Below are 25,179 nucleotides of genomic sequence, written 5' to 3'. Positions count from 1 at the left end.
GATAATAAATTTCTCCTCCTTTAGGTTGATTTTCTCACACAGTAAAAAAAAGGTGACTAACACATTATTCATTTCTCTGGAAATTTCTGGATGATAAACTTTCTATCATCTGCAAAAATAGAACAAGTGACCATTCTCAACCTCAAGGTTCCTCTACAAACATTCAAGTCCAGTAATGTGGTGTCCCATTTGCTTGATTTTTTTCTTGAGATAGGGTATCACTATGCTGCCCAAGCTGGTCTCAAACTTATGGGCTAAAAATGATCCTCCTGCCTTCGCCTCCCCAGTAGGTAGGACCACAGGTATGTGGTGCCACACCTGTCTTACATACATTTTAACAAAAAATATGGATGGCTCCTCATAGTTAAATTCCACATTCCCTAAACCAGTTCCAAAACAGTCAAATTTTTTCTTCTGCTATCTGAACATAAGATATGAATAGAACTCTCATAACCACACATATGAAGTCTGAACACAGAGCAGGAGGACAAGCCCGCTGAGCCTTCCACGTATCATCTCAGGAGATTTTGCCACAGGGAGTCTGTAGCCAAAGGAAGGGCCACAGTGGGGGATCAAGGACAGCAAGGGAACCTGTGGGAACAAAACCTGAAAGTTTCAGGGAAGTAATGAAGATTCAGCCTTTGGGGAAGCACCATCAACACCATAGCCAAAGTTGAACCCCTCCATTGAGGTGCTCAGGATAGCCTCCAAAGGAAATGAATTGTTAAGGTGTACAGGGAGCCCCTCAAACCCATTCTCTGTAGAGCAAATTGTCACGGACACAGTTCCATACATAAACATGAAGTATAGAAAGAGAGCTCCACAAAAGGAAACTGGAGGGAAAGAGAAAATATGAAAACCATCCATCAAGTTATAGAAGGAGGCATCCCCTTCACTGTAGTCCAGGAAAACCCCCACCCTGCAGGGATCCTGCCTAGGAGATAACCAAGTCACAGGATCAGTCCAGGCCCAATATATATCGTCAAACTTCCCCATGACCTAAAACCCCCTATCTGGTAATTCCTCGTGCCAGCCTATTCTTTTCACATCTTTCCTACAGACTCCCAGAGTCCACCTGCTGAACCACCCTTTCTCTATCACCACTTCCCAGTAACATCTTCCTGATGTGATGCCCTCAAGACCCAACACACTGCATTTCTCATCAGGGTACACACAGGGTTCCTTCCAGGTCACATGCATCTTTTCATGAGACAGAAAGCCTGTGGTGAGCAGAGTCTGGATCCAGAGTGACAGGCCCTGTTGAGAGAGTTATCAATCATGCAAAGTCCTCCCGTGCCCGAATAAAAAGCAAACAGCCACCCACCACCTCACAGCCACAGAGTTGCCTGAGATGAGGAGGGGATAAGCCTTCTGCAATATGAGTCTTATAACTCAAGCCCACATCCTCAAACAGGAGAAAGAGCTAGAGGCTGATTTGAGGGGGGGGTAGATTTGTGACAGGACCCTTGAGAACCAGTACCAGTGTTGTGACCATCACTTCTGCCAAGATAACACCGTTGGTGATGCCAGCATCTGAATCACCACAGAGAATATAAGGAGAAGCCAGAAGCCATGAGGGCAACAGGAGGAACATCTAGAAGCACACAGTCACTCATAGGCTTGGAACTGTTCCTTCCCTCAATCTATGAGAGAACACAGATCTCATATCAGGGATTTTCAGAGTCTCTACACATCAGGGTCAGCAGCCAGTCTTCTGAAAAACAGCAATGTGGAAGGAAGAAGGGAAAAGCTATGTGAAAACATTCTGCTGCTGTATTTTTTTTTACACACACACACATACCTCACACATCCTGCTGCAGCTTTCCCATGAAGACTAAGCCCAAAAGCTTAATACCTCAGGATCAAAACACTGGATATAAATCTGAAAGGTCACTGTTCATATTTAACTACCAAATAATGCTTTTCTCAAGGCACAGACACACAAGTATCCTGAAAACTGGGTTATCAAGAGATTTAATTGATGTTATCAAAATTTCCAAGACCTCCAATTCCTTATAAAGAACTGACTGTGAGTAGACTACCATGGGGGATAAAGTCCAGAGGCCCAGATACACCCACACCAGCATCTGTGGGGCCCAAAGGCATAGCATGCCTGGTCCATGCCTTTCCTGGTGGGGCATACACTCACCAGAGCTGAGCCTCTGGTGCAGAACTACCCCTTCTAACCAGTGGACTACCATGGGAACCGAGAGCCACCCCAGACTGCCCACACCAGTCCACAAGGGATCCAGGCTCTCAGTAGGCCCAGTCCACCCCTCCACAGGTGGGGCAGACACTGGCAGAGCCCAGCTTTATGTGCAGGACTGCCCCTTCTGAGTGGCAGAAGACCTTGGGGGGTCAAGTCCAGTGGCCTATATCCACCCACTCCAACATATGCAGGACTCAGATCCAGGATGTAGTTGCATTCACTTAGGGACACCAGCAGGATCTGGAAGCCCAATATCAAGGTAAGATAAGACAATCTTCACAGGTATATAGGGGAGAAACTATAATATCTCAGATCCACACTGCAAGAAAGGAAGACACATAAGACAACATGAAAAAACAAGGGAGGAAGGTGCCCAAAACAAACCAGGATACTATAATAACAGAACCCATGGACAGCAAAGTTCATGAAATGTCAGAGAAGAAGTTCAAAAGGTTCATAATTAAAATGATCTGTGAAATACAGAATGACCTAAATGAGCAAGCACAGGCAAAAATTGATCACTCCAACAATGAGATAAGAGAGCAAATACAGGTGGCAAAAGATTACTTCAAGAGAGATATAGAGACCATGAAAAAAAAACAGTCAGAAATCCTTGAAATGAAGGATACAATAAATCAAATAAAAAACTCAATAGAAAGCATAACCAACAGACTAGATCACTTGGAAGAAAGAACATCAGATAATGAAGACAAAGTATACAATCTGGAAAATAAAGTTGATCACACAGTAAAGAAACTTAGGAACCATGAACAGAACATCCAAGAATCATGGAACATCATCAAAAGACCAAATATAAGAATTATTGGGATAGAGGAAGGAACAGAGTTTCAAACTGAAGGAATGCACAATCTCTTTAATGAGATTATATCAGAAAATTTTCCAAGCATGAAGAATGAATTGGAAAACCAAATACAAGAGGCTTACAAGACATCAAATGTACAAAATTACAACAGATCTGGTCATTTTGATAATATTAATTCTGCCTATCCAAGAGCAAGGTAGATCCAATCCAACACCTAGAGAATAAATAATATGCTAATGAATGAACAATGGGTTACAGAAGACATCATGAAGGAGATATAAAAAACATTTAGAGGTGAATTACAACAGATACAACATATCAAAATCTCTGGGACACTATGAAAGCAGTTCTAAAAGGAAAACTCATTGCATGTAGTTCATTCCTTAAAAGAATAAAATGTCAACAACAAATGACTTAACATTACATCTCAAAGGCCTAGAAAAGGAACAACAAATCAACACCAAAATCAGCAGAAGACAGGAAATAATTAAAATCAGAGCTGAAAGCAATAAAATTGAAACAAAAGAAACAATTGAAAAAATTGACAGAACAAAAAGTGGGTTCTTTGAAAAAATAAATAAAATTGACAGACCCTTATCCATGCTAACAAAGAGAAGAGAGATTATTCAAATCACTAACATACATGATGAAAAAGTAAATATCACAACAAACACTATATAAATACAGAAGAAAATCAGAAATTATTTTGAAAACTTGTATTCCAATATAATAGAAACTATCAAAGGCATTGAAAAATTTCTAGATTCATATAATTTGCCCAAATTAATTCAGGATGATATATACAATTTAAACAAATCAATTTCAAGTGACAAAAAGCAGATGCCATCAAAAGTCTACCAACCATGAAAAGCCTAGGACTAGATACACAGTCAAGTCCTACAAGACTTTTAAAGAAGAACTCATACCAATACTCTTCAATTTATTTCAGAAATAAAAAAGGCAGCATTTCCAAACTCACTCTTCAACTCATCTTATAAAAAAAGACATATCACTCTGATTCCAAAACCAAGCAAAGACACATCAAAAAAAGAAAATTTTTGACCAATATCTCTAATAAACATAGATTCAAAAATTCTCAATAAAATTCTGGCAAATCAAATACAAAAACATATCAAAAAGATCATGCACCATGATCAAGTGGGATTCATCCCACGAGTACAAGGTTGGTTAAACATACAAAAATCAATAAATGTAATTAATTAGATCAATAGACTTAAAGAATCATCTCCATAACATAGAAAAAGCATTTGACAAAATACAGAACCCCTTTATGTTCAAAAACTCTATAAAAACTAGGGATAACAGAAACATATCTCAACATCATAAAGGCTACCTATGCTAAGTCCCAGGCCAACATCATTCTAAATGGAGAAAAATTGAAGGCATTCCCTCTATATATTGGAACAAGGAGGATCCAAAATGGTGTAGTGAAGAGATACCGTTTCTGGCTGCTGTGTGCATGAATCCAAGAAAGCACTCAGGTAGCTTCTCCATAGGGTCTAGCCTTGACAGAATACAACATCTCAGAGTGTGTGACAGGACCCCATACAGTGGATTTTCACAGAATCCACCAGAGCTGCGAACACCACACAGAACTCAGACACTCTGTCTTCCGGTAAGACTCCAGACTCCGATCCCAAATCCCGCAGTTTGAGCACATGCGCATCTCTCAAGCAGTGAAGTAGAAACACCAAATCAACACCTCTGCAGAGCTACAGAATTTCAGACTACACTCTGCTCCAATGCAGGCCACCAGACCACATTCTAGCAACAGCACAAGGACTTCCCAGCTCCCCCCACCAGACACCCCTATGCAGGAAACAGACATGGCTTCATCTTGGAAAATATTTCTCGCCATCTTTTGGTGGGCATGGCTACCAGTGTGGATGGATTTGCAACTGAAAAGGTATCTGGTTTCCAACTCTCCCTCCCCCCAGCTGTGATAATTTGGCACAGTTACTTTCCAACACAAAAACAGCTCTCAGTTGAACAGGTGTGCAGTGCCACCAGGGCTCTGCCCACCTGGTACAAACCAAGGGCGAAGAGCAAGAAGTCCTACAGTTGAGACCTGATAAGCAATAGAGGGGAGGTGTCTAAAAACTGGGAGCAACTCAGAGAAACCAAGATTAGGGAAGCTCCAGGCAAGGGAGGGAGAGCTCAAGTCTTCTCACACTGGTTACCAATACCACCGTGAGGGCAGAGACTCAAGATTGGAATAGACAACTCCAACTACTGGAAGAAAAGAGAAGAAAACAGAATTCTAAGAGTATTTTTGTTTGTTTGTTTGTTTGTATTTTCTTTTTTGTTTTATGTTTGTTTGTTTTCTTCTCTTCCATTTTACCCTCTTTCTTTCTCCTCTACCTTTCCTACTCTGGTCCTCACAACCTCCACATATGTGAAACCAAGAACTTTGCATGAAATAGAACTTTAAGAACTGAGTCACCAGAATAATATAATATACAGGAATTGCATAAGCACCCCCTTCTCTCTCTCTCTCTTTCTCTCTCTCTCTCTCTCCTCTTTCCTTCTGTCCTTTTTATTTTTCTTCCTTCTGTCTTCCTCTTTCAACCTAATAATTTTTATTATTTTTACTTCTTGTAATTTTCTAAATACATATATGTGTTTGTTTTTATGCATTCTACTGTGCTCCCACATAAGTGTCTACCCTTGGACTATTCCCCTGCTACAAACCCTCTTCATTAGAGTTCTCCTCCAAATTTCGTACATTATATTAATCCCATACCCTCATATCTTTCCCTCTTAATATAACGTCATATGCCCAACCCCCAGTTCTCTGTATGCCACCAGAAACTGTACAACTTTTATAAAACTACGGATTATATTTTAAATAATAATTGAATCCAAAATTTCTAGAAATTGAGACTAACTATAAATGTCTTAATAACAATAATTTGTTCATAGGTGATGTGCTGTTGATATTGCGATCTGTCAACATTGTCCTTCCCCACAAAGGAGGGATCTTGGAACTACACAAGAGCACTACAAGTCTATAGAATACAAACAAAAACACTCCAGTCCCACAGAGCTGGAAAGAAGCACAAGCAACATGAAAAGACAAGGGAAGAAAGTACCACAAATAATTTAAGACAACACAAAAGAATTAACAGCTACAGCAGAAAAAATGACAGAGAAAGATTTCAGGATATACATGAATCAGATGATTTGGAATCTTAAAGAATACATTACATAACAAATACAAACAATGAAAGATCACTTTGCCAATGAGCTACATAAACAGATCCAAGAAGCAAAAGGTCACCTCTACAGGGAGATAGAGGTTATACCAAAAACCAAACAGAAATGCTTGAAATATAAGAAATAATAAACCAAATTAAAAATTCAAATGAGAGCATTACAAGCAGAGTAGACCACTTAGAAGACAGGACATCAGACATCGAAGAAAGAGTATAACATCTTGAAAAGAATACAGACAGTACAGTGAAAATAACAAGAAACCACACGCAGAACACTGAAGAAATAAGGGATAGCATAAAAAGACAAAATTTAAGAGTTATTGAGATAGAGGAAAGCATAGAGGTCCAAGCCAAAGAAATGAGCAATCTGTTATATGAAATAATATCAGAAAACTTTTCATACATGAAGAATGAAGTGGAAATCCAAATCCAAGAAGCCTACAGGATGACAAATGTGCAAAATCAAAACAGATCCACACCAAGACACATTATAATGAAAATGCCCAACTTCTGTATTATACAGAATAAGGAGAGAATTTTAAAAGCCACAAGAGAAGGGAAACAGATTACATATAGGGGTAAACCAATTAGGATAAAGTCAGATTTTCAATACAGATCCTGAAGATTAAAAGATCTTGGAACAAGATATAGCAAACTCTGAAAGATAATGGGTGCCGACCAAGAATCTTGTATCCAGTAAATCTAAGCTTCAGATTTCAAGATGAAATAAAAACTTTTCACAATAAACAAAAGTTAAAAGAAATTACAGCTAAAAACCTGGCACTGTAAAACATCCTTGGCAAAATATTTCATGAAGGGGAAATGAAAAACAACAATGAAAATCAGCAGAGGAGAGGTAGTAACCTAAAGGAAAAACTAATCAAAGAAGAAAACAATTCAGGTAAAATAACAAAAATAAGCAAATATGGCTGGAAAAACAAACCATGTCTCAATAGTAACTCTAAATGTTAATGGCTTAAACTCACCAATCAAAAGACATAGGCTAGCAGATTGTATTAAAAAAAATATCCAACAATATTCTGCCTCCAGGAAACTCATCTGATAGTAAAGGACATACACAGACTGAAGGTGAAAGGCTTGGAAAAATGATACCACTCACATGGACTGCAGAAGCAAGCAGGAATCTCCATATTCATATCAAATAAAACAGACTTTAAGCCAAAGTTAATCAAAAGGGGTAAAGATGGACATTACATACTGCTTAAGGGAATCATACACCAACAAGACATGACAAACATAAATATATTGCTCTAAACAATGGTGCATCTATGTTCATCAAACAAACTCTTCTCAAGTTCAAGAGTCGAATTGACCAAAACACAATAATCTTGTATGCTTTTAACATACCTCTCACACCACTGGACAGATCTTCCAAACAAAAGTTGAATGAAGAAACTATAGAGATCAATAACACAATTAATAACTTAGACTTAACTGACATATATAGAAAAATATCAACCAGCATCAAGCAGAAACACTTTCTTCTCAGCACCACATGGATCCTTCTCAAAAGTAGACCATATATTATGCCACAGGGCAACTCTTAGCAAATACCAAGGAGTAGAGATACTACCATGCATTTTATCAGATCATAATGGAATGAAGTTGGAAACCAAAGATAAAATAAAGAATAAAATTTCTGCATCACATGGAGACAGTGCAATATGCTACTGAATGAACAATGGGTTACATAAGACATCAAGGAGGAGAATAAAAAAAATTTAGAGGTAAATGAGAACACAGACACAACATAAATAAATCTCTGGGACACTATGGAAACAGTACTAAGGAGAAAATTCACTGCATGAAGTTCATTTCTTAAAAGAAGAAAAAGTCAACAAATAAATGACCTCACAATATATCTCAAAGCCCTAGAAAAAGAAGAAAACATCAGCAGCAAAAGCAGTAGACGGTAAGAAATAATTAAAATCAGAGCTGAAATGAAATCAAAATAAAAGAAACAATTGAAAAAATTGACAAAATTAAGTTGGTTCTTTGAAAAAATAAATAAAATTGACAGATCCTTAGCCATGCTAACAAAGAGAAGGAGAGGGAGAACTCAAATCACCAGCATATGTGATGAAAAAGGCAATGTCACAACAGACACTACAGAAATACAGAGAATAATTAGAAATTATTTTGAAACCTTATACTCTAATATAATAGAAGACAGTGAAGGCATCAATAAATTTATTAAGTCATATGATCTGCCCAGATTGAGTCAGGAAGATATATACAACATAAACAGACCAATATCAAGTGAGAAAATAGAAGAAGCCATCAAAAGACTACCAACCAAGAAAAGCCCAGGACCAGATGGATACATAGCTGAGTTCTATCAGACCTTCAAAGAAGAACTAATACCAATACTCTTCAATTTATTTCAGGAAATCAAAAAAGAGAGAGTACTTCCAAACTCATTCTATGAGGCCAATATCACCCTGATTCCAAAACCAGACAAAGACACTTCAAAGAAAGAATACTTCAGAACAACATTTCTAATGAACATAGATGTGAACATCCTCAATAAAATTATGTCAAATTATATAGAAAAACATATCAAAAAGATTGTGCACCATGATCAAGTGGGATTCATCCCAGGGATGCAAGATTATTTCAACATATGGAAATCAATAAATGCAATTCATTACATCAATAGACTTAAAGATAAGAATCATATGATCATCTTGATAGATGCATAAAAAGCATTTGGCAAAATACAAACACCACTTTATGTTCAAAATACTAGAAAAACTAGGAATAACAGGAACATGTCTCATCATGCTAAAGGCTATCTACGCTAAGCCTCAGGCCAACATCATTCTAAACAGAGAAAAATTGAAGGCATTCCCTCTAAAATCTGGAACAAGACATGGATGCCCTCTTTCACCACTTCTATTCAATATAGTTCTTGAAACACTGACCAGAGCAATTAGACAGATGAAAGAAATTAAAGGAATAAGTATAGGAAAAGAAGAACATAAACTAGCACTATTTGCTGATGATATGGTTCTATACCTACAGGACCCAAAAAACTCCAACAGAAAACTTCTAGAACTAGTAAATGAATTCAGCAGAGTAGCAGGATATAAAATCAACACCCATAAATCAAACACATTTCTGTATGTCAGTGACAAAGTCTCTGAGAGGCAAATGAGAAAAACTACCCCATTCACAATATCCTCAAAAAAAAATAAAAAAAAGATACTTGGGAATCAACTTAACAAAAGAGGTGAAAGATCTGTACAGTGAAAACTACAGAAGCCTAAAGAGAGAAATCAAAGAAGATCTTAGAAGATTGAAAGATCTACCTTGCCCATGTATAGGCAGAATTAACTTATCAAAATGACCATACTACCAAAAACACTATACAGGCTTAATGCAATTCTGATCCAAATCCCAATGGCATTCCTCATAGAAATAGAAAAGGCAATCATGAAATTCATCTGGAAAAATAAGATACCCAGGATAGCTAAATCAATTATAAGCAAGAAGAGAAAAGCAGGTGGTATTGCTATACCAGACCTTAAACTATACTACAGATCAATAGTAACAAAAAAACAGCATGGTATTGACACCAAAATCAAGCTAGTAGACCAGAATAGAGGACACAGAGACTAATCCACAAAATTACAATCACCTTATATTAGACAAAGGTGCCAAAAAACATGCACTGAAGATAGCATCTTCAACAAATGGTGCTGAGACAACTGGAAATCCATATGCAACAAAATGAAATTAAACCCCTACCTCTCACCATGAAAAAAACTTAACTCAAAATGGATCAAGGACCTAGGAATGAAACCAGAGACTCTGTATCTAACAGAAGAAAAATTAGGCCCCAATCTTCATCATGTGGGATTAGGCCCCAACTTCCTTAATAAGACTCCTATAGCACAAGAATTAAATCAAAACAGAGACTCTGCATCTGATAGATGAAAAAGTTGGCTCAAATCAATATACTGTGTGGTCGGGCTCCAAATTCCTTAATAGGACACCCATAGCACAAGAGTTACAAACAAGAATCAACAAATGGGACTTACTCAAACTAAAAAGATTTTTCTCAGCAAGAGAAACAATAAGAGAGGTAAATAGGGAGCCTACATCATGGGAACAAATTTTTACTCCTCACACTTCAGATAGAGCCCTAATATCCAGAGTATACAAAGAACTCAAAAAATTAAACAATAAGATAACAAATAACCCAATCAACAAATGGGCCAAAGACCTGAACAGACACTTCTCAGAGGAAGACATACAATCAATCAATAAGTACATGAAAAAATGTTCACCATCTCTAGCAGTCAGAGAAATGCAAATCAAAACCACCCTAAGATACCATCTCACTCCAGTAAGATTAGCAGCCATTATGAAGTCAAACAACAACAAGTCCTGGTGAGGATGTGGGGAAAGGGGTACTCTTGTATATTGCTGGTGGGACTGCAAATTGGTGTGGCCAATTTGGAAAGCAGTATGGAGATTCCTGGGAAAGCTGGGAATGGAACCACCATTTGACCCAGCTATTGCCCTTCTCAGACTATTCCCCGAAGACCTTAAAAGAGTGTACTACAGGGATACTGCCACATCGATGTTCATAGCAGCACAATTCATAATAGCTAGACTGTGGAACCAACCCAGATGCCCTTCAATAGATGAATGCATAAAAAAATGTGGCATTTATACACAATGGAGTATTACACAGCACTAAAAATGACAAAATCATAGGATTTGCAGGGAAGTGGATGGCATTGGAGCAGATTATGCTAAGTGAAGCTAGCCAATCCCTAAAGAACAAATGCCAAATGTCTTCTTTGATATAATGAGAGCAACTAAGAACAGAACAGGGAGGAAGAGCATGAGGAAAAGATTAACATTGAACAGAGACATAAGGTGGGAGGGAAAGGGAGAGAAAAGGGAAATTGCATGGAAATGGAAGGAGACCCTCATTGTTATACAAAATTACATATAAGAGGTTGTGAGGAGAAAGGGGAAAAAAAACAAGGGAGAGAATTAAATTATAGCAGATGGGATAGAGAGAGAAGATGGGAGGGGAGGGGAGGGGGGATAGTAGATGATAGGAAAGGTTGCAGAATACAACAGTTACTAATATGGCATTATGTAAAAATGTGGATGTGTAACCGATGTGATTCTGCAATCTGTATATGGGGTAAAAATGGAAGTTCATAACCCACTTGAATGTAAAGTATGAAATATGATATGTCAAGAGCTCTGTAATGTTTTGAACAAGCAATAAAAAACTCCATTTCTACTATTCATGATAATCAGCTACAACAACAAAACATGCATATCTGTATTAAATACATTCAAAGGTTTGTAAGCCCAGATGATACTAAGCATGAAAGTGATACAAAAACACTTTAAAGAGTTACAGACATTTCTATTTATTTTGAACCATTTTCAATGAATATTATTGCATTAGCTCTTCAGTTTATGTCATCAGTCAGTGCAGAGGAAACTAATTACGACAAAGATTATTAAGTTTACGTTGGGAATATTTTTATAGCTGTTTTTCAGAATCAGAAATGTGTGGGATCAGCATCCACTAATCAGATGAAACATCCAGCCTTTGTTTTTTTCGGATTGACTTATTTGCTTAGCATGATATACTCCGACTCCATTCACTTAACTGCAAATGCCATAATTTTGTTCTCTTTTGATGCTGAGTAATATTCCATTGTGTATATATACCAGTTTCTTTTAAAATATTTTTAGTTGTAGATGAATACAATACCTTTATTTTATTTACTTATTTTTATGTAGTTCTAAGGATAGAACCCAGTGCCTCATAGGTGTGAGGCAAGCGCTCTGCCACTGAGCCACACAATATCAGCCTCCCAACAGTTTCTTTATCCATTCATCTATTGATGGACATCTGGGTTGCTTCCACAGTTTAGCTATTGTGAAGTGAGCTGCTATGAACACTGATGTGGCTGCATCACTATAGTATGCTGATTTTAAGTCCTTGATCCTTAATGGGGGGACATGGGAAAAATGGAGAAACTTTGGATTGGACAAAGTGGGATGAGGGGCAGGAAAGATGGTGAAATTAGATGGATATCATTACCTTAGGTACATATGTGATTGTGTGAATGGTGCAACTTTACATCATGTACACAGAACTGAAATGTGCTCTATTTGTGTACAATGAATTGAAATGCATTCTGCTGTCATGTATAACTAAGTAGAACAACAACAAGAATTGTATGGGTATATAAACTTGATTTTTGTTAAAAAAAAATCAATAAATGGGATGAATTCAAACTAAAAAGTTTTTTCTCAGCAAAAGAAACTATCGGTGAGGTGAACAGACAGCCCAAATTCTGGGAACAAATTTTGACCCCTCACAAATCATATAGGACACTAATCTCTAGGGTTTATAAAGGTAAGCAGAAGGGGATTAGCAAGGATGGTGGAATGGTGATGGTCATGATTATACAAAGTACATGTATGAAGACTTGAGTTGGGTGTCAATATACCTTATATACAAACAGAGATATAAAAAATGTGGTATATATGTGTATTAAGAATTGTAATGCAAAAACAGAAAAAAGTACATGTATAATGGCATAAATTGGTGTGCACATACTTTAAATACAGAGATATGAAAACTTGTGCTCTATATGTGTAATAAGGATTATAGTACATTCCACTGTGTCATGTACTTTAAAAAATAATAAAATCAAATTAAAGAAATAAAAAATAAAAACTGGAACAAGACAGGGATGTCCTCTTTCACCACTTCTATTTAACATAGTTCTTGAAACACTGGACAGAACAATTAGATGAAAGAAATTAAAGGGGTACACACATGCACACACACACACACACACACAAAAGAAGAATCAAATTGGCAGTATTTCCTGATGATATGATTCTATACTTGGAAAACCCTAAAAGTTCCAACAGAAAACTTCTAGAACTAGTATATGAATTTACCACAGTAGCAGGATATAAAATCAACACCCATAAATCAAAGGCATTTCTGTATATCAGTGACAAATCCACAGAAAGGGAAAGAGGAAAACTACCCCGTTTTATATAGCCTCCAAAAAATTAATTACCTGGGAATCAATTTAAAGAAATAGGTGAAAGATCTATATAATGAAAATTAAGGAACCCTAAAGAAATCAGAGAAGACCATAGAAGATGGAAAAATCTATCTTGCTCAAGGATCAGCAGAATTAATATTATCAAAATGACCAGTCTACCAAAAGAACTACACAGATTTAATGCAATTCTGATCAAAATTCCAATGACATTCCTCATAGAAATTTTTAAAAAAGCAATTTTGAAATTCATCTGGAAAAATAAGAGACCCAGAATAGCTAAAGCAATCCTTAGCAGGAACAGTGAATCAGGTGGCATCACTATACCATTTTAGAATAACTTTTGGTTTACAGCTAGCAGATACAGGCAGCTCAGAGTGCTAGGAAGACCTATGCTTGTACAGAAACACCTGCAGGAGGGGGCGCTCTGCTCTAGCAAGCTGTCAGTGAAACCATATCCTCAGTGCTTGAGGTCACCATCGCCAAGCTACAAGGCCAGGAAATCATGAGTTAGGTGCATCAGGGCATGAAACCCCTGACTAATAAGGCCCCCTCCCCTGGGAACAATGATCCTTCCAGTCTGCCTTCCACCATATAGCAATATTTACAGCTTCCTCATAGTGTGGCTACATTAACATAAGATAATTGGTTTCTAGATGTTGTATACCTGATTGCTTAAGTATGATTGGAAGATGCATTCTATAGCAATTGTAATCACTTCCACATTAAACGAGCTTGCCTGGAGTTCGACAATGGTTGTCACTTGCCAGCTCTCACCAGGTCCTGGTGTCTGTGTGTTGACTCTGCTGCTGCTACTCCCCATGATTGAGGTAGCAGAGAGACCAACTGATCACACCAGTAACAAGAACACACACAATACCAGACCTTAAACTATATATACAACAGAGCAATAGTAACAAAAACAGCATGGTATTGGCACCAAAACAGACTGGTATACCAATTTTACAGAATAGAGGACACAATGACTAACCCACAAAATACAATTATCTTAGACAAAGGTGCCAATAACATGTATTGGAGAAAAGATAGCCTCTTCAACAAATGGTGCTAGGAAAACTGGATATGAAATTAAACCCCTATCTCTCAACATGCACAAAACTCAACTCAAAATGGATCAAGGACTTAGAAATGAAATCAGCGACCCTATGTCTAATAGAAGAAAAAATAGGCCCTAATCTCCATAATGTGGGGTTAGACCCAACTTCTTAATATGACTACTGTGATACAAAAATTAAAATCAAGAATCAATAAATAGATGAACTCAAACTAAATAGATTCTTCTCAGCACAAGAAACAATCTGTGAGGTGAATAGAGAGACTACATCTTGGGAGCAAATCTTTACCCCTCAAACATCAGATAGAACACTAATCTCTAGGGTTTATAAAGAAATCAAAAAGCTAAGCACCAAAAAAAAAATAACCCAATCAATAATGGGCCAAGGACATGAACAAACACTTCTAGAAGATGATGTACAATCAATCATGAAAAAAATACATGAAAAAATATGCATCATCAGGAGCAATTAGAGAAATGAAAGTCAAAAACCACTCTAAGATTTCATCTTACTCCAGTCAGAACAAAAGCTATTATGAAGACAAACAACAATAAGTGTTGGTGAGAACATGGGGAAAATTACACACTCATACATTGTTGGTGGGACTGAAAATTGGTGCAGCAAATCTGGAAGGCAGTATGGAGACTTCTTGGAAAATTGGGAATGAAACCACCATTTAATCCAGCTATCCCTCTCCTTGGTATATACCTAAAGGATGTAAAAACAGAATAGCACAGGGACACAGCCACATCAATGTTTATAGCAGCACAATTCACAATAGTTAAACTGTGGAACCAACATAGATGCCATTCAATAGATGAATGGATAAAAAAATTGTGGCATGTATACATAATGGAATATTACCCAGCAGTAAGAGAGAATAAAATCATGGCATTTGCAGGTAAATGGATGAAGTTAGAGAAGATAATGCTAAGTGAAGTTAGCCAATCCCCAAGAAACCAAATACTGAATGTTTTCTTTGATATAAGGAGGCAGATTCATAGTGGAATAGGGAGAGAGAGCATGGGAGGAATAGAGGAACTCTAGATAATGCAGAAGGGTTGGAGGGGAAGGGAGGGAACATGGGGTTATAAATGATGGTGGAATGTGATGGACATTATTATCCAAAGCACAGGTATGAAGACAAGAATTGGAGTGAATATACTTTGTATACAACCAGAGATATGAAAAATTGTGCTCTATATGTGTAATAAGAATTGTAATGCATTCTGCTATCATATATAAACTTTAAAAAATTTCCTTACTAATTAATTAAAAACTTATTATTGCAATATAATATTAAATTTTAAATAATAATAATAATAAATGAACAAGATTTTTTCTTTCTTAAAGATTAGTGTCTAAATTTGTGCCCCCCCATTTGCACTAATACAGGTTCAATCACATACATTGACACTTCCATCTTTGTTGAGTTGCTTGATAGAAACTAGATCATACAAAATGGCTGAGCAGACCCAGATAACCCTTGGAGAAAAGTAAATTTCACTCATTTTTCACCAAGACATTAGTTGGAATCCAATTATAATTTTATATATAATAAATGACTGAGATCATCAAAGGAGAAACAAAGGGAGGAGAAGGAAGCAGATAGGGAGAAAAGGAGAAAGAGATAAAGAAAAAACTTTTGAGACTTTCTGGGGTGTCATGTACCATGCTATGCACCTTAATGCACCCTTCACATAATAACCACTGAAAATTTTAATTTATAACTCATTGTTTTAATTTCATGAACAAGATGAGATCAGACATTAGTTAACCTCACACTATGGACCTGTTAATATGAAAGTGTGGATTCTAGTATACATAGGTGTTTATTCTTATAAAATAAAGAGTATGCAAGTTATATTTGAAAACATGTAGAGGTTAATTCAACAGATAATGGGGAGATGAAAAAGAAAAGACTATTTGATCATTCTTTTTTAGTAAACATGTCACCAGGAAAATCATTAAGATTCTCAAAGAGTGTTCCTCATACATCTGAATCTGAAGCCTTCTTGATACAATGGCTCACTCTCCTCTGACTCTCACAGTCTATATCCCTGATGTGAAAAAGAAACATCCAGAGCAGGAAAAGGGCATATTATACAAATTCAGATGGCACAGGTCCTAAACTCACGCCCAGAGTTCAAGAGTCCTCTGGATAATCTTTCATTGCATTGGAAACTGCCTTAGCATATGCCTTTCCTAACTACTACTGGAAGGTGGAGGTGGTCTCATTATCACAAGCAAACTCAATGAGATGATTACTTAGAAATGGCTTAATGGAATTCACACACACACACTATATATATATATATATTCACTGAAAACTCTCAAAGATGTATCAAGGATTTGGTTACATTTCAGGCACACAAAGAACCCGCAAATCCTCTTCACTCTCAACTCAAACCACCTTGGATGTGATTTTCCAGCTCTCACTGCTTCAGCACACCCAAAATGTCTATGTGAATCTTGGGCACCCTACTTTCCTTCTGATCCCCTCTCTCCTCCCACCTCATCCTTTCTTCATTGATTTTTTCCATATTCTTTCTCAGGTAAATAATTTTAAACTCCCCAGGTTCCTCCTTTTATGATCTTTATACATTAAAAAAAAAATCAAAGACCAAGCCCAACAGGCAAAACAAAATTCTCTTAAAAGCAGAGAAAATTGTTGTGAACATTAATTTGCATTTTGTTCCTGAGAATAGTTTGCATATAGTTTCATGTGGTTCACATACCCCCCTTAGCATCTGGACCCCAAATTTAGAACACCAGAAACTCATTTCTCAGCAAACAAGTTGCTTCTAAGGTGCTTAGAAGCAATCCCACTAGGACAGCAAGTCAGAGTATGAGGGTGCTGAGAGAAGACCAATATCCAGAAGACCAGGAAGAAACAACAAAACCAAACCTTGACCCAGAGGGTAGGAATCTGAGGTAAAAGGAATATAAAACCAAGGCCCCACATTAGGAAGATGAAAGTCATAAACTGTCAAATATGATTTCTAAAATTTTATGGAGACCAGCAATTCCTATCCACAGTTCCAACCCTGCTCCATACAGGCTCTGCTCACAACTGAACTCTCCAGTGTCACTGCACCAACAACAAATACCAGTTGAACCCGATGTTTTCAAGATCTACAACTAATACTAGCCTGCAGTAGATGGTGGGCCTAGAATATGTTCATTCCTCAGCTCCAGAACATGAAAAACTAAAATCAAAATTAAAAAAGACATTTTGGAAATTACCAAAAATGAAGAATTATTTATGACTGAGGTTGTGGCTCAGAAATAGAGTGCTCACCTAGCATGTGAGAGGCACTGGGTTTAAAACTCAGTACTACATAAAAATAAAACTAAGATATTGTATCCACCTAAAAGTAAAAAAATAAAATAAAATAAATGAAGCATGATTAAAATACAGAAATGTGTGGTGAGTTCTGTGGTCCAAACCCAAGGAGAAGTCCCTGTGATCTTCCAGCACAAGTTATAATCATTTTACTCTCCTTTTAGGAGAATTTTTCTTTCCTATTTTTCTTGGCTTTTGATTAGTTTGGAGACGGGGCAGATTGATGTGTGACGATTATGAAAGAAAAAACCAAGAGAAGTTAAAAGTGTTTACTGGGAGGGGTGGGAAACAAATTACAGAAGAGACAGCATGAAAACCCATCCCATCCTGGGTAGAGGCCACTGATACAGAAGGGCAGAGGTAGAGCCAGGAGGAGGGAAGGCCAAGGACACATCAGAGTCACTTACCTGCATACAGGGGGGGCCTTGCTCCAGGCTGAAAGGGAACACACAGTGGTGAGACCACAGCTAAAACAAGCCTGCTCAGCATGAATGTACCTGCCTTGGCCTCCCTCCATTCAAAAGATGAGACTACCCACAGGAGGAGAGAGCCAGAAAGGAGATGGCCTCTTGCAGTACGCAGGGTCCACAGGGAGTTGTGGGAAAGTCCCTGGACTACAGATCAAGACGGCTGCTTTACAGCCCAACTTCTACCACTGTCCCACTGCTTTCTCTCTGTCAGAAAACAGTCTGCTTCAAAACTCACAAAAGTCCATATTCTATCTGTCGTTATTCAGTTTTTCTGCTAAGGATAAAAGTTATACTATGGGTGTAAATATTTGAGAGGATAAAATATAATTTACTCAACAATAGTCAGAGATATTATTATATCCAGGCCTTCTCTGGCAAAGATATATTTGGGAAACAGGTGAGAATGTAGCCCATGGTAGAGGGCTTGCCTAGCATGCAGGAAGTGCCAGATTCACAGCTCACCACCACAAAATTAAAAAAAAAAATTAGAGAAATTACCAAAAATGAAGAATGATTTAAAGACAGGAATGTAAGGTGAGTTCTTTGGTAAAAATACCCAAATTTGGGGGCTGGGATTGTGGATCAGTGGTTCAGCATTCACCTCTCACATGCGGGGCCTTGGGTTCAATCCTAGGTACCACATAAAAATTAATAAATAAAATAAAAGTATTGTGTCCAAGTACAACTAAAAAATAAAAAAATAAATTTTAAAAACCCAACTTTTCACAGGTGAAATTTTTCTAGAGAATAAGAACCAGTATTTCAAGAAGTACTTGGTTCACTCCACCACATGCTCACTTGTAGTGAGCAGCCTACTTGGATTAGCATCTTTGGGAGCTGGGGAAAACATAATCTCTCAATGGTGATTTGTTGGGAGATGAACACAAGGTCACATTCCTAAACTTAATGACTCTATTTACTTATACAGATCATTTAATGAACTTTTAGTATTTGCCTTTAAGCTTCTAAGTGCAAACCAACAGTTAGATGCACTGAAAGCTAAAAATTCATATTCTCACATGAGACCCACACAGGTGATGGTAATGTGGTTCCCATCAGTGGAATAAGCTGGCTGCAAAATGAAACCTACGAAAAATAAAATGACGAAAATAACCACAGGACACAGAAAATATTTTTAGAAAGCAGGGGTGGGACAGGGTAGTCGATCATACAGATCGAGCTTCTATACTAAAACTGCAAAATGGAGCCCAGGCTTGTTTTTTTTATATCAGGGAACATCAAAGGCCTTCCATAGAATGTCCTTCACCAAAAAAATTTATAGGTGGGCTGTCCAGTTCCCAATGGGTTACACCCACATCCACAGCTACTATGAGGTTATCTAGTAGGTTGTGGATAAAGGTTATGTGTCTTGGCAAATCTATTGCATGGGAGAGCCACAGATAGTTTCCAAGGTTAATCCTAAAACCTTCCTGGCTGCCAAAACTAAAGAAGACCCTCAAATAACTCATGGATGGCTTCCCACACAATACAACATGGGCAAGCCAAGGTTGAAATGAGATGCAGAATACATGACAGACAAGGGGTTACCATCACACCCAACTTTCCAAGCTCTAGGTAGGAAATAGCAGCCAAGATCTAGGAAAGCTCAGGAAGCAGGGTTCTGGCTTCCACTAGCTTCCAATCAGCTTCCCATGGACGGGGACCCACATGTCTGCCTAGATAGAAAGAAGGAGAAGGGACACCAGGTAGGATAAGGAAACAAGATATACCTGGAGAGTCACGTACCAGACAGATAAGCAGCTTTTCTCTGATCAGAAAAACAACACAAGAAATAGGGGAGCTAGGAACTAGAATGTCTGCTAACAAAGAAACATACAAAATTCAGGTGGGAAAGCAGAACTTGCTGAGATCTGCCTGGAGTTCATCTGAAAGAAAATGAAAAACAGCATGAAAGTCCATCCCCAAGAAAAGGAAAGACTGTGTGCCTGAAAATCCCAAGAAAAACATTTCTGTTTATTGAATTACTAACTTCAAACGCACCCAACCCCACTGACTCTAGGTCTCCTCTCTGATCTCCTCAGTCATCTCCTCTGGGCCCAGGACCCTGGATCTCCCTAGAAAGCTGGACCCCAGATCCTGGCCCCTGTCAGTTGCCCCACTCACCACCAGGTCTGCACATGCCCTGTGGGGTCTTACCAATGGCCTTCAGCGCCTATTCCTTTGCCTGCTGTTCCTCCTCCTTAAGCTGCCACAGATGCTCCTTTTCCTGCCTCACCTGCATCCTTCTGGAATGTTCTTTTCTGATAAAATAGCTAGCCCCCAAGAGTAGGAGCCCCAGCATGGTCAGGACCACAGCATATTCTGGTTTCCAGGGAGGAGCCTGAAGAAAGAAGGGCTCTGTGGCCAGGCAGACAGCAGGTCAGGGGCACACCCAGGAGAGCCAGCACACTCAGAGAGGCCAGCCCCTCCCCACAGCTCTGCTGGGAGTGGAAGCAGCACTGACCTGGGATGTAAATAGCCATGGCCTTCTCCTGGCCCAGGACAGGGTTGAGAACAGAGCAGGTCACATTCCCCACAGAACTGTCTCTCACCACCAGAGTGGCCTCCACACTAAACAGCTCCTCAGTGTCTTGGGTGTGGGCCTCAGAAAGCGCTGGGAACTTGTTTCCACTGAGGTCTCTCCACTGCACCTGGGGCTTTGGGAACCACCCTGAGGCTTTGCACACCACGCACACTCCATCCTCTTCTGGCCCTTCTATGTGCACTTGGGGGTCAGAGCCCATCCCTGTGGGAAGGAAGCTGTGGAGCCCCAGGAGGCCACATTGGGCCCTGAGACCCCAGAGTTGTCTACGAGTTATACAACTTCAGGGGGAAGGTTTTCCATGTTGAATTTGGGGGGTTCTATCAGAAGGGTCACCTACCAGAGGGAATTAAAGCAAGGAGCATGACCCACACAGGGCAGTGGGCTCTTCTCCCAAACTGTGAGGCCAGAGGCAACAGGAAGAATTTGGTCCCAAGGCTCCCTCCATGAATCTCAGTCTTCTCACCTCACACACTCTCCTGGGACATCTGCCTCTCTGTGTATATCACTTCCAAAATTGTATTGCATGACTACTTAGTTTCCTGAATTCTCTTCCCCTACACCCATGTCCCCATGAATTATCTTTACCAGGTTTCCTCACAAACATTTCAAACTCAAAACTCCAAAACTGACTTCATAATTTGGACCACTTGTGATAAAATGATTATTAAAATATCCCAATTCTTCACCCTTATTTATAGCCAGTTCTTCCACTTCCACTTTTTACTGCCTTTACCTTTTGCCTCTGGGACCAGTCATAGGATTCAAATTGGCAATGAAAATTTAGCTAATGTGACTGCAGAGGTTTGAAAAGCACTTGAACCTTGCCATTTCCACAGGAGGACAATCCTGGGCTACCCAGTGGAGGATGGATCATGTGACATTGCCTGGTCCACCTGCTTCAGCTGCCTGAGTTCAGTCAAATGACCACCTGAAACGTGAGCACACTTAACCAAGGTACACCTGGTGAATGTTTCAGCTGACTTAAGAACAAATTAAAATTAAGAGTGAAAATCTCAATTCTCCCTGCTGAATAAAAGAAGATTCTTCTCTTTTCTTCTAGCATTTGCTTTGAGAAACTGCAATTACACAATGGCACTTTCTCCTCTTTTAAAATGTTTACACATGATTTTGAAAACTGGCTAGGATTTTGCCAGCTTTGTAGCTCAGGAATCTCTTTCTCAAGGATCTGGGAATCATTTATTTGAAATGTAAACATCAGGGAAGATACCAACCCTTTGGCCCCTTTTCTGTGTAAAGGTAGGAGTCAAACTTATGTGGGTATCTTGTTCCAGGTTGTAAAACCACCTCATGTCATAAAGCTGGAGGAGTTTATTCTTCTTCCACATAAAGCCTGTTATATGATACAGATGGTCTCCCAAACTATCAGGTAAATTTAGAATTACATATACAGAGCAAATTGCTTTGAGCCCTCTTAGTAGAGAATTACTTATTGTTCATCTTGAAAACAAGTATACAGGCTGTAAAAAGAAAGATGAAATTCCCTTCTGGTCGTGTAATTCCTTAGGAGATCATGCATGATATGTATCATTCTGGTTTGATGCTTATTCAATATTAAAAGTATTTTCTCCTAGTATGGGAGATTTTGTTTGTTTTTAATTATATTTCTGAAACATAACCAAGTATGCATAACAAACCCAGGTGATTATTAGCCAAGATCAGCTCCAATTAGTTGAATTTGGTTAGTGCCTAAATTAAATATATTTTATTGCCAAATACACCTGAAATTGTGGCTGTTTGTTACACAGCATTATTACAGCAGTATAACTGACACATAATTATCAATAGTCCTGCCATGAAACAACAAATGTTTTAAATAAAATTCTGAAAGTCTCAAGTATTTTCTTCCCCCTCCAAATTTTGTGCTCACAAGTCTACTCAGTTAAATCTGGTTTCTAAACCTGTCTGACCCCTCCTCCCCCACCCCACTGCCATGCCTCAGGTCAGGCACTCATTCTCTCCACACCATAACTGCACTCCATGCCTCCTTCTTGCTCACCTCCCATCCATCCAGTCACAGCTGCCAACATGAGCATTGCCAGCATGGCTCTGTTTAGGATTTCCCCTACTCTGTATCCAAAATCTATAACACAGCACACAAAGCCTTTACTGACCTGGTAACTGCCTTCCTCTCCAACACTTCTCCCCAAACTCCACCACCTGAGACCCTCAGAGCCCACACACTCAACCCCAAGAACTACCTGGTTAAATGCAAGTAGCCACAATCACCATATTGTATGCCCTCTGCCTTTTCCCCTTCCAGCCCATCAACATCCAGGGCTCTTATGTCAGCCTAGGTGTCCACTCCTAATGACTTCATCCTGACACCTGTCAGTGGTGTTAATACAGAACCATCTCTTTATTCCAGCATTGCTACTTCTTACCATCCTCCCCCTCACTCCTCCTACCAACCATGATAGTTTCATTATACCCTGAATAGTCAACAATATTTCTAACTCAAAGGTTTCATACCAGGTGCTCTCTCAGTGTTAAATTCTGCCCCCCCCCCCAGATAGCCCTCTGGCTAAATACCTACTTCCTTTGAACCTTGCTCAGATTGTCAGTAAGGCTCTGCCATGGCTTCTATGTAACACTACAGCTTGTCCTAACTTCCCAGCCCACATCCTGAGCCCCTTTTTAAATTCTACTTGGATTTTTGTCTTAAGTACTTATCACCTTATCACATGTTATACTGAATTATTTATTATAATTATTCTTCCTTTGTCTCTAGAAGGTAAACTCCTCACTGCTGGGATCTCTGCTATACTGATATATCTCTGGAGCACAGAACAAGTCCGCCCATATTTGAGATGCCCGATATACAGTGTTTGTATTGATGAATGAAAAACTGAATGAACCATTTTTTCCTCTACTTCACCTATTAAATGTGAGGCTAAATTAGATGATCCCTGATATTCCCATCAAACCCATTACTCCCAAGGTCTCCAGAATAGGTATCAAGTAACTAACCTGCCACCTTTAGTTCCAAATCAGCCTTTTCAGAGAAGCCTCCATGTCTGAAGAAGCAGGTATACATTCCATTGTCAGAAACATGGACCTTGTGGATGTGCACAGCAGCCTGCCCCTGGGTGAGGAACTTGCTCACCAGTGAGGTCCACCCTTTATAATCAGCCATCTGCTCCTCAGTCTGTTCCCGTGGTTCCAGTAGATGAACACTGCCTGTGAAAGTGTGGTGCAGAACCACCTAAGTTCCATGTTCTCTGCATTGATGCCAGGGACCAGGATCGCCATTCACCTGCTTTGACAAGAAACACTATTCAGTAAACCACAAATAATTTTTCTTGTATAAACTTAAATGATCCTAATACTAATGAGGTTAATATTAACTTTCTTTTATGACCAACCTGTAATAAATACTTCTTCTTTTTCCTATGTTAAGTGTTTTCTAAATAGCTTTTGATAAATGCCTAAACCACAGGACAATGGCTAATGTAAAATGTATTAAATGCATTAATATTTTTAAAAAGTGATGGTATCAACCAAGTAGTTAATACCCCAGACCCCCAATTCTGTTCATACTGTGGATTGAACACATCCTGAAATATCCAACCAGAAGTGTCTGAGAGACCTCCTTATGCCTCTCATTCTTAGTGGAGCCAGGGCATGGCCCAGCCCCACCCTGAATTCAGCTGCTGAACCCTGCTGGATGGAGCACCTGCCCTACCACCTTCAGCATGAGCATCCATCCCCTTCCTCATCTGAGATTCCAGGAGAGGTAAAGTATCCTTCCCACTCAAGCCTTGAGATAGAGAAGGGTAAGGGAGTGAGGCCACAGGGAAAAAATATACATGCCTATAGAAAGATGAGTGAAGTGTATTAGACTAATGAAAAGCAAACAATAACTAAAAATTTAAAAGGAAAGACAGTAGACTGAGAGAAAGCTGGCATAAAAAGGAAGGAGCAGGGCTGGGGGTGTGGCTCAGTGGTGAAGCTCTTGCCCAGCACATGTGAGGCACTGGGTTTGATCCTCTGTACCACATAACAGTAAATAAAATAAAGGCATTGTGTCCATTTACAACTAAAAATATTTTTTAAGAAAAGGGAGGCTGGAAGGGCCTGACATTTGGTCTGCCTATTAGGAGATGAGATACAAGAATGGACACATTGGCCCAGAGTATCTGAAACAAGTTCCCCAGTTACAGCAATGTCAGATCAGCTGCAGAGAGCCAGCACAGGCACTGACCATATGTGTGACCCATCAGTGACCCAGAAAAAATTTACTGACTCTCCCAATCCCAGGTAGGTCAGGTCCATGTATGGTCAAGGGTAAAACAAGTGAGTCCCAGTGGAGGTATTTCATAACTAGGTCATAGAAAAAGGCCTAGAGGTCTCTAAGTTGGACCTCTG

General features: G+C 38.9%; 1 protein-coding gene across 1 annotated transcript; it reads right to left on the bottom strand.

Moving 5' to 3' along the window:
• Positions 1-20,112: 20,112 nt before the first annotated feature.
• On the bottom strand, positions 20,113-23,947 carry LOC107143598 (butyrophilin-like protein 1). Its single transcript, XM_015487329.2, has 4 exons — positions 23,782-23,947; positions 20,713-20,994; positions 20,406-20,606; positions 20,113-20,134 (listed from the first exon to the last, which is right to left on the bottom strand). The coding sequence occupies exons 1-3, from the start codon at positions 23,945-23,947 to the stop codon at positions 20,422-20,424; spliced, it is 633 nt and encodes a 210-aa protein (XP_015342815.2). The 3' UTR covers positions 20,113-20,134; positions 20,406-20,421.
• Positions 23,948-25,179: the final 1,232 nt, after the last annotated feature.

This window comes from Marmota marmota, unplaced genomic scaffold (genome assembly GCF_001458135.2).
Source record: "Marmota marmota marmota unplaced genomic scaffold, marMar, whole genome shotgun sequence".
In the NCBI taxonomy this organism is placed as follows: domain Eukaryota; kingdom Metazoa; phylum Chordata; class Mammalia; order Rodentia; family Sciuridae; genus Marmota; species Marmota marmota.
Note: the sequence above shows the minus strand (reverse complement) of the source record. Positions and strands in the feature narration are given on the sequence as shown.

Bases quoted from the DNA above. Each gene is read 5' to 3' on its own strand.
- LOC107143598 (XM_015487329.2), bottom strand. From the start codon at position 23,947: ATGGCTGATTATAAAGGGTGGACCTCACTGGTGAGCAAGTTCCTCACC. The intron at 20,995-23,781 runs GTTAGTTACTTG...TCCTTCCCACAG, and splicing joins TTTGGAACTAAAGGTGGCAG to GGATGGGCTCTGACCCCCAA. The intron at 20,607-20,712 runs GTCAGTGCTGCT...GCCTGGCCACAG, and splicing joins CATGGCTATTTACATCCCAG to AGCCCTTCTTTCTTCAGGCT.